Source organism: Myodes glareolus, chromosome 7 (genome assembly GCF_982192425.1).
Source record: "Myodes glareolus chromosome 7, mMyoGla1.1, whole genome shotgun sequence".
NCBI lineage: Eukaryota > Metazoa > Chordata > Mammalia > Rodentia > Cricetidae > Myodes > Myodes glareolus.
In genome coordinates this window covers 73,663,806-73,678,608 of record NC_142032.1, presented here as the reverse complement: position 1 = coordinate 73,678,608, position 14,803 = coordinate 73,663,806, and the positions used below count along the sequence as shown (strand labels likewise).

The 14,803-nt window shown below is 49.1% G+C and overlaps 1 protein-coding gene across 19 annotated transcripts in view; it reads left to right on the top strand.

The window, feature by feature from the left end:
• Tacc2 (transforming acidic coiled-coil containing protein 2) overlaps positions 1–14,803 on the top strand; it is a 212,040-nt gene that overhangs the window by 64,813 nt on the left and 132,424 nt on the right. For all 19 annotated transcript variants that reach the window (XM_087908374.1, XM_085693203.2, XM_085693197.2 and 16 more), the window contains 2 exons: positions 4,559–9,655; positions 10,178–10,279. In XM_087908374.1, the coding sequence (XP_087764500.1) occupies positions 4,559–9,655; positions 10,178–10,279 (5,199 nt within the window). The remainder of the gene's footprint in view (positions 1–4,558; positions 9,656–10,177; positions 10,280–14,803) is intronic.

The window sequence follows — 14,803 nt, the reverse complement described above, 5'->3', positions numbered from 1 at the left end:
GGCTTTGTCTGTGTCATTTCCAGTGGGTTAGAGGGGACACGAAGGGGCTGCTCCTGCAGTTCTCAAGCCAGGCGACATATACAGGAACGCTATGTTAATCTCATCCTCTGCGAAACTTTTTTGACCCCGTTCACAGATGGAACACACCAATATATAAAGTCCTTGCTGAAAGGAAGAGCCTCCAGGTGGGGTCACAGCAGTGCTGGGAACAGGCCATCTGGCTGATAGATCATCACAGTTCTGGATCCCTGCTGGGTTCTTTCTGGAAGTCCAAGTGCACATGCTTTACTCAAATTCTAGGCAGTTTTGCACATACATGCCAGGGCTGGGCTGGGTGTCTCCATGGCCGTCTGAGTGACCACATGAATGGACACTGGAGAGATGTATATATCTCTCTTGCCTTCATTTTTCTCTACTCTGCCTTTGCCCACATTGCTTTTGAGTGAGAAAATGCTGAGTTGCTTGAAACTGTAGCCGGCTCCCTCGTGGGTCCTCAGGTACCCATCCCTCCTCTTACGTGCAGGAACGGGCATTTAGGCAAAGATAGCTGCCATGGCAATGGGATGCATATACCTCCCTAAAGGTTTTAGATGATGTCCCACGCAGAGGTGACTGGCTTGGCAGAGAGGCTGCAGTGGGTGGAGGACAGAGCCTCCTCTCTCCCTGGGAGGTTTTGTTCTTCCAGGCAGTGTGCCGAAAGAGTAGGAAGATGTCCAACCAAGATCCGAGCTCAGCCTCCCTGTTCTGTGTTCTCATCTGCAAATAGCAGCGGTCACACCCATCACATCGACTGTCTCCTGGGTTTAATGAGATGGCCTATGCCAAACTCTGACACCACTGCATCCATTTTCATTTCTCAGCTTGTTAGGTGGGAAAGACTGAAATCTCAAAAACATCGGAAAGAAAGGACGATAGATGCCCGTTCATACAATAGATGCCCATACGTACAATAGATGCTCATAATACAATAGATACCCATATGTACAATAGATGCCCGTACATACAATAGATACCTGTACATACAATAGATGCTCATACATGCAATGGATGCCCATACATACAATAGATGCCCATATATACAATAGATGCCCATACGTACAATAGATGCGCATACAAACAATAGATGCCCATACATACAATTTATATATACAATAAAACCGTATACTTGTTTTATTCATGCTTGGGTTGCCATCATACACCATCACAGGCTGCCAGTTTAAATGACAGACATGTTTTTCTCACAATGCTGGCTGCTGAAAGTCCAGGGCAAGGTGCCTTAGGGCTGGCCTCTGGGGAGGCCTCTCTTCCTGACTTGCAGAAATCATCTGCTCACTGTGTCCTCATATGACCCTCCTCTGCACATGTACCCCTGCTGTCTGTCTTTCTGCATATGGACGCCAGTCCTCCTGGATTAGGCACCCACCCCATGATCTTATTTAACTTTTCTTCCTAATCTCCAAAGAGTTATTCTGGCGCCTAGGGCTTCAATGCAGATATGGGGAGACATATGGATCAGTCTAGAACATGTATTTATAACTGGGGGGAGCTGGTGAGTAGTGTGTTTGTTGTATGTGCACATGCACGTGTGTGCATATGTATGTGTGTATGTTTACCTGTATAAATGTGGAGGGTAGATGTTGGCATTGAGAGTCTTTTTTATTGCTTTCCACCTCATTTCATTTAATTTATTTTATTAAAATAACATAATTGAAGAACAATTAGATAACTATCTATCTTATCAGATACAATAAAAACAAAATTAAGACTCCAAATCATTACAAAACTTGCATGCCTGGCTTTCTTCCAGATGATGATGTGTATGAAGACCAGTTAGGGCCCACCTTGTTTTGGGGGACCAGGTCTCTCATTGGACTTGGAATGGCTGTTTTGACTAGACTGGTCAGCCAGTGAGCCCCTGAGATCTACATGATTCTCACCCCTCTTCCAGTGTTGGGGTTGCACCACAACACCTGGCTCCATGTGGATGCTGGGGATGCAGACTTGGGTCCTTAGGCTTACTTAGTAAACAAGCTCCCCACTGAGCCCCATTTCTGATCTCATCACATTTAATGGAAATACACTCCACTTCTCTTTCCATCATAGGCTTCCTGCAAGTATGAAAGCAAGTGTGGGAGATTTTTTGGTGGGTTTGGAGACTAGAACCATCCTCTGAATACAGTGGGTCTATAGATGTGTGTATGTAACAGTTATCAATGGTTCTAGAAGCTTCCTTTGCTATTTTTGTCATAAAATATCTTAAAAGAAAATGACTTTTGAAAGTCCTAGATGGAGCTGGAGAGATAGCTCAGCAATCAAATGTGCACGCAGCTTTTGCAGAGGACCTGAATTTGGTTCCCTATACCATGTCCGGTGGCTCACAACCACCTGCCGCTCCAGCTCAGAACATCCAGCAACTTCTTTCAGCCTCCATGAGCACTACATACATATACACCTAATTAAAAAGAAAATAAAACATTTACAATAAAAATTTAAAGCTTTAGAAAAATTGTATTCCTGTTAACTTTGACTTACGCCATAACTTCTCTTGATACTAGAAAATATAGAGTCATGGCAAGTACATAGAATCGCAGCTATATAAATAACAAAGCCCACATCCTACAGCGCAGCACAGGAAACCAGAAAGGGGGTGACTGGACTACTGCAAGCGGAAAGCACATAAGCATGTTTTCACGGTTTTGTGTCCATCATACTTGGGTTATAAGATTAAAAGGCAGCTGCGCGTGGTGGTGCACACCTGCAATCCCAGTATTTGGGAAGTGGAGGCAGGAAGATCAGAAATTTAAAGTCAGCCTTAAGGTAGCAAGTTCCAACCCAGCTAGACTACTTGAGACCCTGCCTCAAAATCATAAAAATAAAATAAAACAAAAATGCACTTAAAACAGTAGAGAACTGAGCAACGTATTCAAATATAGCATTAGTGGTCTGTGTTAGAAGAGCAGGAGGGTTGGTAAGTGCTCTAACTCTGAGCCAAGGTCCTCCCAGTTCTCTGAGTGAGTCATACATTGTCTAGGTAAGCATATTCAAGTCAGGACAAACATAGGTATGAAGGGATTTCAGCTCTCAGGGGATATCTGCTGGTCAGTGGAGAAATTCCATTTAAACGACAAGTGACTTGGATTATTCCTCTCGCTGTCCCACCATACACTGAAGAATCAGCTATCTTCAAGAATATATTCAAGGGGACGGTGACACACGCCTTTAATCCCAACACTCGGGAGTCAGAGGCAGGTGGTTCTCTGAGTTCGAGGCCAGCCTGGTCTACAGAGTGAGTTCCAGGACAGCCAGAGCTACATATTAAGACCCTGTCTCAAAAACCAACCAAACAAAAAAGAATAGCCCTCAATTTCAAAATCACAGCTTTTCTAATTTATGCCCTTTCCCCAAATATAAAATGATCTAAGGAATGCTTGAGACCACCTTGTAATTATCCAGAACTTGTACACCCCGCCCTACTGTACTCTACATTTTGAGGGGGTGATGGTTTGGATTTTGGTTTCTCAAGACAGGGTTGCTCTGTAGTTTTGAAACCTGTCCTGGAACTAGCTCTTATAAACCAGGCTGGCCTTGAACTCAGAGATCTGCCTGCCTCTGCCTCCTGAGTACTGGGATTAAAGGCGTGTGCCACCACCGCCCGACCCTACTGTATATTTTGATTGATTGATTGATTGATTGATTGATTGATTGATTGATTCAAAGGCTCCCTGGGAAACTGAGAAAAGTGCTTGTCTGTCAAGAATGAGGGCCTGAATTAAATTCCCAGAATCCACATTTTAAAAAGGCAGGATTATGGAGTATGCTTATAATCCAAGTAATGGGCTCCTGGAGAGAGACATATCCCTGGGGCTCCATGGCCAGCCAGCCTAGCCTGCTAAGCAAGCTCCAGGCCTGTGATATTCTGTCTCAGAAAAATGAGACATTGGAGCTAGAGAGATGGTTCAGCAGATAAAAGCACTTGCTGAGCGAGCATGAGGACCTGAGTTCAAACCCCCAAACCCCTACAAAAGCCAGAGATGTAGTCCACACATCCGTAAGTCCATGCTAAAACGGAAGATGGGAAACAAAGACAGGAGATTCCTCCTGGTGTACGTTGCAGAAAAACTGTCAAAAGATTCTGGATCAACTCTCAAGGTTGTCCTCTGGCCTCCACATGTGTGTACCTACAGACACACATACACACACACACACACACACACATACACACACTTTTCCTGGGTTCCTGGGTTGCCTGCATTCTTTATTATTTTTAATGAGTTTCCATATTTCTTGCTCACTACTGACCCACACAGAAAGCCCCACACCTGGATGTCTGAGACTTCCTGCATTGGCTTTCGAAGAAGCAAGGGTACATATAATGATTATGGGAGGGGGAAGCTGGGGCTCCCTGTGGTGCTCCTTGCATGGGGGTCAGTATGGTTTTGGTGGAGGCTCCTGGTAGCTTTCTGTGGGGGTCAGGTTGGGGGTCATTCTGCCTGTATATGGCTCCGCTTTGGGCATCTGTGAGGACCAATGAAACAATTCATATTTTCATTGTTGGCAGCACTGGGCTAGGAGGCTCCTACTCTGCTTCTGAGAGTGCTGCCAGCCTGGATCCATATAGTGTGTCCCCAGAGGTGACCGAGCCAGGGAAGCACCCCCAGGAATCCAGGGGGCCAGAAGGTTCTCCAGTGCCCAGCTCATCACTGCCCTGGGAACAGGCGCGCCCCTCGGCCCCCATGCCCTTCACCGAGTGTCCCCCAGAAGGTTGTTTGGCAAGCTCAGAAGCAGCACCTGAAGATGGTACTCTTACCCATCACCCTAGAAAGGACGCATCCTCTAGTCTCCAAGGGGACGCCTTAGCAACGTTTACTCCTAAAAGGGATGGCTCCACACAGCACACAAAGGTTACCACAGCCCCCAGCGCTGAAGAAGACACAGAACCGAAAGGAGAGGGACAGAACTCATCCTCCAGTGGCACTGGCCAATTGCCAGGAATTTCCCTAGTGCCTCCCCCGGAGCCAAGGACGGAGCTGCTGTGTGGAGAGAGTGACTGGCCTGGTGGTTTTGAGTCCCAAGAGAAAGCGGATGTAGATGACTTCTCGCCCCCAGGGTCTGCCGCTAAGGCCCCTGCTGCCACTGGGCTGGGGATGGAGAGCTCGGGTGTCCCAGAGGAGGCACCCCCAAAACTTGAGACCATGTTCCCACAAGATCCAGTACTAAGATCATTTGATAAAGAAAGAGGGGGAGTAGAGGTACTACCTACGTATTCAGTCAAGAACTTGGAGTCTCTCAGAGGCCACCATCCTTCTAAAAGCAACTTGGGGGCTAAGCCTGGAGTTGGAGCAATCGCTGCCACCCAGGAAAGCTGCCAGCAGAAGGTGGAAAAGCAGCAGCCACAGGCAGAACGGCCCTCAGACCCACTAGGTTTTGCCACAGCGCCGGGAGATAGTGACCTCTGGAAGGAGACTCGAGGAGACACCAGAGATGTTCAAAGCCAACCACAGACAGGGACATCAGGACCTGGGCCCCAGGAGGTTGTCTGTGTGGCATCAGGTAACCAGCCAGATGGTAGCTTGCTTGGGAGCGCTAAGGCCCCTCCATTTCCTAGAACAGAGGAAACACATCCAGCCTCCAGTCGCGCTGCACAGCCTGCTGCTTGGAATTCTCTCACCGTAGGCGAGCCCAGCTTGCCCAAGGGGACAGATTCTGAGGCTGAGCTGCCACTTTCTACAGATCTGGCCGCAGAACAGGTTGATACGGGGGTGATGGAACTGAAGCCAACATCAGGTCTGGGAAGAACATCAGAAGAACAGCCGGAAGGCAGCCTCCGAGGGGCCCTTGCCCCTTTCTTGCAGGGGCAAAATGATACAGTCCTGGAAGGGCTAGTGCTGCCAACCTTCTCCCCTGGGGCTTCAAATGAAAGTTCTAGAAAGTCAGTGGGATCAAATGATGGCCCTAAGGCCCCCGAGAATACTGAAACCAGAGTTGTGGCTAGAGAAGAAAGCAGATCACCCGGAGACAACCCTAAGGGACAAGAGGCCATCAGCGTCCTTGATGGTACGGAGTCTGGAAATCATGGGGAAGAGAGGTCCCAAGCCATTCACAGCAAGCTCCATCTGGAATCTGACAAAGATGAGGTTGCAAAGCCACACAGTGACTCTCCCAACTTAGACTCAACACAGTCACCCAGACAGGTGGTTGCTGGCCACATGGATGGGCCCCTCTCTGCGTCAGCAGAGGCAGTGAGGCAGGTAGGTGCTGAATCCCATATAACTGGCACATCCACGCCACTGCACAGACACCATGAAGAGGACCCCATCCTGTCCTCAGCATCAGCTGGAACTGATGAGCCCTCTCCTCCCCAAGAAGCCACCTGGGCAAGTTCAGGATCTCAGACCAAAAGCCCCAGCATGCTTCAGGGCAGTGGAGAATTGGGAACAACACATCCTGCTTTAGACTCTGAGAAATCAGATTTCCTGTCTGCTCCAGCAGTGGAGGAGGGACCCAAAGCTGGGGAGGCGGGGAACATATTGGAAATAAAGAAGAGCCACTCACCCTTGCAGAGGCTGGAGAAGGTCGAACCCGAACAGGAAGTCCATACTGAGGTGTCACCTCCCCTCAGTGGGACGAACTCGGTAGTGGGTCATGGACTCGCTATGCTTGGTTTGGAACTAGACTGTCAGGGAAAACTGTCCTGCCCAGAGGACAGCCCCCCACCGCCTCCGGAGAACCCACTCCAGTCGTCCGAACTGGACCCAGAAGCATCTGTCTTTGCTATTCTCTGCGAGAAGGCCCAATCACCTACAAACGTGCAAGGGGCTTGTCCAAGTGGTCCAGGTCTGAAGAAGGAGGGTACAAATCCTTCCCCAATTCTAGTACCCATGGAAGGGGAGCCTTGCATAGGTGCGAGCTTGCCTACTCATGAAGGAAAGGAGCAGGCTTTAGAACGTTCCCCCAAAGGCAGTCCTTGCAATACTCCAAGTTCAGCACCCAAGGATACAGATCTGGGAAAGGCACCATCAGAGGAGTCCGAACCACCAACCCCACTGGGACAGAAGCTGCCTGCATTAGGGGAAAATGAGCAAGAGGGTGGGGGCACTGGTGGTCAGCCCTCGGAGATCCCACATCCTGCAGAAGACACCGCTCTTACAGGAAGCTTGGGTGGAAAAGAGAGTTGCTGTATTGGGCAGGGGCCGAACAAGTCCCAACAGGAGCCGGGTGATACTCTGAAAGCAGGCAGCCAGCGTGAAGAAGCATGTTGTGGGGACTCAGGTATTTCTAAAGAGAGTGATGGACTGCCCCTGCCTCAGGGCTTGGGTAAGACAGAGGTGGCAAGTAGAAACATAGTGGAGGCCCCACCTTGTCCACCTGACTCAGTAGCTCTCCTGGATACAGCGCACTGTGCTCTGGTCCTGGTGCCTACCAGAGTCACGCCCACCCAGGATGCCCTAGAGAGTGAGGCCCGCGATGAGAGTCAGGAGGAGTCGGCCCCACAGCTGGAGATGGAGCAGCTGGCCACCGTAGGTGCAGAAGCACAGGGGCCTCCTGGCGGTTTCCCCAGAGGGGCAGAGCAAGCTGGTATCGGTGGATCTGTGGAGGCGAATGTTGATGCCGGGGAAGGGATGCAGCAGGCTTCCGAGGGATCAGACGCAGCTCTGCATGGTGGCTTCTTTCAGACTGATGAGCGCCTCACGCCTGGGAAAGAAGGTTACACCTCCACCCTGACTGAGCCGTGCCAACTTCCACAGCTTGAGCCCAGCTGTGGGGATTCCTTGGGGCCAGCTGGAGAATCAGATAGGATTCCCGGAAGTACAGTGGACGCTCTGGCACACGGCGGCGCTGTTTCAGATCCACAGAGGCTCCTGCCGGCTCGACCACCTGAAGAGACTGTGCCTGGCGTCCCTTACCTGCATATCAATGGCACTGCCAAGGAGGATGCAGGAGATGAAGGCCCCAGAGTACCTCATGAACATTCCTGTCCCACAAAGGAGCTCCCACCTGCTTTGGAAAGTGACACTCCTGGAGAGGTATCAGCTGTCTCCATCACTCCACTCTTGCAACCAGAAACTGCAGGTGGGGAAATCTCCGCAGCAGGGGCTGGTAGTGGTGGCCCTCAAGCTGGAACCACTGAGGGACCGGTGAGTCTTATGCCCTACCTGGACAGGATGACATCCCTGGCCAAAGATGAGCAGATGACAAAAGAGTTGCATGTGACAGCAGCTCCAGAGGGAAATGCCAGGCCCCCTGAGGTTGCAGCACCCGCTGCCAGTGAGGATGCAGCAGGAGAGACAGGCAGTAACAGGAAGAGCGCAGTAGAACTTACCCCAGATCTGAGGGTTGGTGCATCGGGTAGCGAGGTTGCGAGCTCCAAACAGACCAGTATAATTACGGGTCTTCCTGACTTCAGAGAGCACATCACCAAGATCTTTGAGCAGTCTGTGCTGGGAGCCCTGGCTGCTGATCGGCCCCAGAGTTTACCTGGTGAAAAGGCAGGCACATCAAGGAATTTTCTGGTTGAGGGACCCGGCATATCACTCAACCCGGAGAAGCTTCTAGATGGGACTCAAGGAGTGGCTGCTGCCCATCTCCCTGTACCTCCTGCTGGACTCCAGGTGGAGAAGAAGCAAGAGTCGACCTTGGAGGCTGAGATTGCTCATCTGCTTCCCCAGGATCCAGCATCCGAGAAGCTGGGGGGTCTGGCCAAGACAGCCTTGGAGAAGAACCTTCCAGGTGCCAGGATTGAGGGGAAAGTGACCTGTGACCCATTGATGGTGACCAGGAAGAGGCTAGAAGGGACTGGGGAGTCTGACCAGAGAGCTCAGGCTCATTCACAGCAGGGAAGCAGCAGGCAGGAGTCAGCATTGGGCCTTCCCTCTTCTGCAGCTGTTCAGGGGGTACCAGCAGAAAGAGATCCTGGCTTCCCTGTGGCTCCTCAGAGTCACACAGAAGAGGCTTCTGTTCGAGGGGACAGCAGTCCTTCTGGAAAAGAGAACTTAAAAGCACTGGCCAGCAATAGACAGCACAGAGGAGACGGTACTGGGGCCCCTGTTCACACTGAGTGTTCAAGTAATCTACAAGGATCTACTGGTGCCCTGGAGGGCTCTTCTCCTCATGGAAGTCCTTTGACTATGCCTGAATCTAACAGTAAGCTGTGGATCCCTGCCACACCTGGGGGTGAAAGAAGCCCCAAAGCTGCTGTTAGTACTGCAGAAATGCAAAATGTGCTGGCTTACCAGGATACCCCCAAACCCCTGGCCGGAGAAGCGTTGGATACTCCTCTGGGGCCTAGCAAAATGGTGGGAGCTGCTGAGGCAGCAGAAGGTGACATCACACCAAGCACAGCTGAGACGAGGGCATGTGTGTCTGGTGACCTCCTTGAAACAGGTACTGCAAGGATGCTTCCCGCTGTGGCAGGTGAGTCAGCACTGCCTGGGAGCTACTCAGACCCAGGATGTACCAACAGGACTCAGACAATGGAAGGCACAGCCACCCTTCAAGGGGACAGCCAGGCCAGACACCAGCAGGACCAGGAACAACTGGGCCCTCAGCTCCCTGCTCCTGTAGGGCATGGGAAGACGAATGTTTCTTCGCCTCCAGAGCCCGATGGAAGTAAAGACATGAAGCTGGACCTGTTAGCTCCAGAACTCCACACTGGCAGGTACTTAGATGCAATGCCCTAATAGGTTCAGATCCCATACGATCCTGATGCTGATGTTAGGGAATCTAACAGGAGGCTAGATTCGTCTCTGTCTCAAGGGTTAAGTGGTCTGGATGTGCTGGGATTCTGAAAGGCAGGAGAGGGGAGGTTGGATGCACGGGATCTATGTAGTTGGACATGTCTTGTTCCTTTTCTTGTGTGCTTTAATTCTTCTAAAACCACTGGAAATGCATGAAGCATTGGTTGGCTATGTGTGATTGGGCGATAGGCTTCAGGCAGTCATATTCTCTAGAGTGCAGACACGGCTGCTTTCAAACGTGGAATTGTTTAGGTGAAGGGGCCCTATGTGATTCCCAGCAGCTCCAAGTCTATCGCTGCCTAAAGATCTCTTCTCCCTGGGGATATTGGTATGGTGCCCACTTAGTATTTACTGGGAAATGTGCTTTTGAAAATAGAACTTGGGGAGGGGACAGCGCTCTCCAACTATCTGATCCTAGCAATCAATTTCTTTCCTCATCTCAGAAAGAGCCCAGGGCCCGGCTCAGCCACCTTACCTTCAGTTCCTGAGACATATGCTCCGCAAGCCTTTTCAGCAGAGGCCAGAGAGTCAGGAGGACCAGAAAGGTCAGTGACATACAGGCTTCGGGAGCCTGTGGCACCTTCCTCAGATGCCTTGTTGATTTCACAAAGGACAGCAGTGTTTGTCTATTTAAGAGTGTCTCAAGTAACCCATGCTAGCCTCATATCCAGTCAGAAGTCGAGGACATCTTTGAATTCCTAATCCTCTGCCTCCACTGCCTGAGTGCTGGGCTTGTAGACATACACCACCATGCCAGGCTGAGAGCAGTTGTTTGTGTATGAGCTGTTATACATGAGAGGCAACCGGGGCTGGTGCGACACACCTGTAGTCCCACCATTTAGGAAGCTGAGGCAGGAGAATCATGAGTTGGGTTTGAGCTTAGTTTAAGATGCTGCCTCAAGTGTGTGTGGGGGGATGGGGCAGATACCATTTCTCTGCTATGTGCACTTCAGTAGTGGGCGGTGACACAGGGCAGCATTGTTGCCCAAAGGGGTGTTTGCTTCCGTGCCAAACAACTTTACTAAGCTACAATTCACACAGCATATAATTCACTCATTTAAAGTCTAGATACACATGCCCATGCACACACACACACACACACACACACACACACACACACACACAGAGAGAGAGAGAGAGAGAGAGAGTCTTAGTGTGCTTAGAGATCTATGATGAAGGCCATAATCAATTTCAGTACTCTGTCACACACACACCCCAAATAGCCCCTAGATGTCACACCCAGGTCCCCTCAGTCCTTGGCATAGATACTCACTAACCTAGCCGATGCCTTTTGAGGCCAACACTAGTCAACACTGCTTTAATCTATGAAGCAAGAGCAGCTCATCACAGTAGAAGCCAGGCTACAGCGATCGTCAGATTAGGAGGGTGGATGACAGATGGAACCACGTCACTCAGACCTTACCCCCTGCTCTCCCCCAAGTAAGTGAGTGTCACCTGTGGTCCTGCAGAAGCTGCTGCTTAGATTTATCCTTAGTGGATAGGGAGGCCCTGTGGACATGACTTTGTGCTTTGCTGACTACTTAGACCTTTGGTTGTTGTTGAAGTGCTCTGTGTGTGTGTGTGTGTGTGTGTGTGTGTGTGTGTGAGAGAGAGAGAGAGAGAGAGAGAGAGAGAGAGAGAGAGAGAGAGAGAGGAAGTGTGTCTTAAGAGTCTAAATTAGTACCTGTGCTATGCCTCCTGCCAACAGCTGTGGGTGTTTTGCAAATTATTTGATTCATATTTTCACATGCTGGAAGAATGCATGGTCACCTGTTTTTCGAGTCTCAACACTTCCCCCAGCTGCCTCTGCTGCCCCACAAGGACAACTCCCATGACTCTGAGCCAGCACATGTGGTCTGAGCCGTCCAAACAGATCTTATGCGAGCATTTGCCTGTGACACTCACTGGCATGTATCGCCTGCATTCCAACTTTAGGTATAGGAAAAATATCTGTGTATCCAGAAAATCTCTTCTGTCCCACACACACACACACACAAAAAAAAAACCAGTATCAACACCTTCCTTCTCAGCATCCAGAGGCATGTGATCATCTTTCTGGGGAAGCTCGGGGCCAGGTGTAGAGTGGTCCCATAAATAGTTCATGGCTCATTGCTTTTAATCACTTCAGAATTAAAAATTGTGTTTTCTAAGTAAATATTAGAAATTAGGGTTTCTTTTCTATCACATCTGTAAAGCATGGGAAAAGGAGAAGAAAAGAGAGAGCTGATGAGGTGGCTCCACAGTTAGAGCCCATCCTACTGCTCTTACACAGGACCTGAATTCTGTTCCCAGAACACAACCTGGAGGGGCGTGTATGGCTCACAGCCACCTGTAAACCCAGTTTTAAGAGCTCTACCTCCCTCTGCTGGCCTCCAAGTGTACCTGCACTCACATACACACACCCACACCATACTCAAAACAGCCCACATATACATAATCAGAAGTAAAAATAAATCTTAAGAAAAATTATAATTACTGGACATTGGTAGTTCATGGTTTTAATCCCAGCACTCGAGAGGCAGAGACAGGCAAAGCTCCGTGAGTTCGAGGTCAGCCTGGTCTATAGGGCAAGTTCCAGGACAGAGAGGCTCTGTCTCAACAACCCAGAAAAATAGAAAGAAAAAGAGGGGCTGGAGAGAGATGGCTCAGGGGTTAAGAGCACTGACTGCTTTTTCAGAGGCCCTGAGTTCAATTCCCAGCAACCATAGGGTGGCTCACAACCATCTATAATAAAATCTGGTGCGCTCTTCTGGTGTGCAGGTATATGCGCAGACAGAACACTGTATGCATGATATAAAAAAAAAGCAAAAAGAAAGAAAAAAAATTATCACACCACTTGTTACTGTTATTTAAGACTGTAGAATAATTTCACCTATTGAAATATTTAGGCTTTTTCTTCCATCTCATCAAAACTCTTTGCAGACCTAGGCCCTTGTAGTCAGCACAGGATGATCAATTCCAGTCTTCACAGTCATGAATCTCAGATGCTGTTGTCCTCCCATTAAAGACTTTTACATGCTCTGGACCTTCGTGATCCAATGTGGCAACTGCCATCTACCATGTGATGTGTGTGTGTGTGCGTGCACGCATGCATGTTTAAGGTAACACACATGTTGATGATCTAATATTTTTAAAAGAGAGTGCAAAATATGTCATTAATTGCTTTTATGCTGCTTATCTGTGAAATAATAATATCTAGAATTTGGGGGCATGTCAAAATATATTATCAAAATTAGTTTCATTTCTTTTTTTTGTATCTTTTATGAGGCTCCCCAAATTTTAAAAGTCACATGTGTAGGAGGCCTGGAGAGAGATGGTTCAGTGGCTGAGAGCAGTTGCTGCCCTTGCAGAGGACCCAGGTTTGACTCCTAGCACCCGCATGAAGCCTTCCAGCTGACTCTCACTCCAGTCCAGGGGACCTGGCACCGTTAAGCACACAGGCAGTGCACACACCTAGATGCAGACAGAACACTCACACATATAAAATAAAATATTAAACTAAAGTGAAACAATTGCATTTGTGGGCTTTGCATGCATAGAGTACATGCCTTTGTAGATGGTTTGGTTTCCTGACCCTCTCCTTTTGGCCCTTGAAAGAAGGTAGAGAGTTGACCTGATCTGTGCTTTGTTCCCTTGTGGGGGAAGATTCCAATGCAGCCCGCTATCAGCTGAAGTTCCCTGGAAAGAACTCCCCAGCCTGCCTAGGGCTGTGTGACTTTCGACACCTCTCCCTTGAAGAGAATTTCAGGGAAGGCAACATCTGAGTAAAAAGACCCTATAGGCTTAGGGGACAAAGCAGAGGTCTCTGGGAGGACGTGCACCAGTTCCGCCCAATAGAAATGTGACACAAACTCCAAAGGTAATCTCAAATTTTCCAGTAGCCACATTAAAAAAACTAAATACACTCAGGGGACGTTTACCTTACTATTGTATTGATATGCTGGATTCTGGTTTTGTATTTGTTTTCTGTTTTTTTGAGACAGGGTTTCTCGGTAGCTTTGGAACTTGTCCTGGAACTAGCTCTTGTAGACCAGGCTGGCCTCGAGCCAGAGATCTGCCTACCTCTGCTTCCTGAGTACTGGGATTAAAGGCGTGCACCACCACCACCTGGCTCTTTTGTTTTTCCATCTTGAGTCTGTACTTAGTAGATGCTCACAGAATATTTCAATGGGGACCTGAAACTGTCCACACTCAGCAGCCACAGAGGGCCAGTGGCTGCGGTCTTGGATGCTCTTAGATGCCCTTCTAACAGTTTTCATGCTTGATCCAGAAGGCTGCACCTTTCTACACAGTCTTAAAACCCCTGTCTCTCTGCCTAGCAAGCTCATGCCTATGGATCTACCACAAATGAGAAGGATGCTTCTTCCTGAAAAACTGTGTACCTCAGGGAGTATATATGACCCTGACAAGCTTCTGCCAAGGCAATAAGCATTGACTGGGGCCATAGGCATTGCATGTAAAGATCCAAATGGGCAGCTGTCTGTGGGAGACAGTGGATGGATACTAACAGAATCTGTGTGCTAAAAGTCAAGGCCAAAACTCTGAATCCACACCCTTCTCTGCTCCTCATGGCTTACACAGGATGGTAATGGCAGCAAGTGCCCCTGCTTCACCAGAGGGTTGAAGGAGCTCACTGGCTCAAGTGCCACACTGGTGTACCCTGTGTGGGTTAAGCTCCTGCAGCTTTGTGACTGGCTTTCCTCGTAGGATGAGCTCAGCCATCAAACATCTCTCTCCAGTGTGGAAACGATTCCTGGGATCTCCGTATATGCACCCGAGTTGGGGCTCCAATCTGCCAGTTTCTGTTTTCCAGAAATGAAATTTTTTTTTTCGCAAGCTAAAATATTTTGGAAGGCAACGGAGCTCGCTACTATGCCGTCAACACCACGCCATCCAAAAGTACACCGCCACACACCACCCTAAGACATCCTATGGGCTGAGAAAGACCCCTTTCTTACTCCCACCCAGAGCCCACAGATCTTGCCTGACATAAGCTAATATTTCTTGTGATGGTTTTTCACTGGGATGCTTTATGTATCTTTGTTTGTGTGTGTGCCCCATTGTATTCT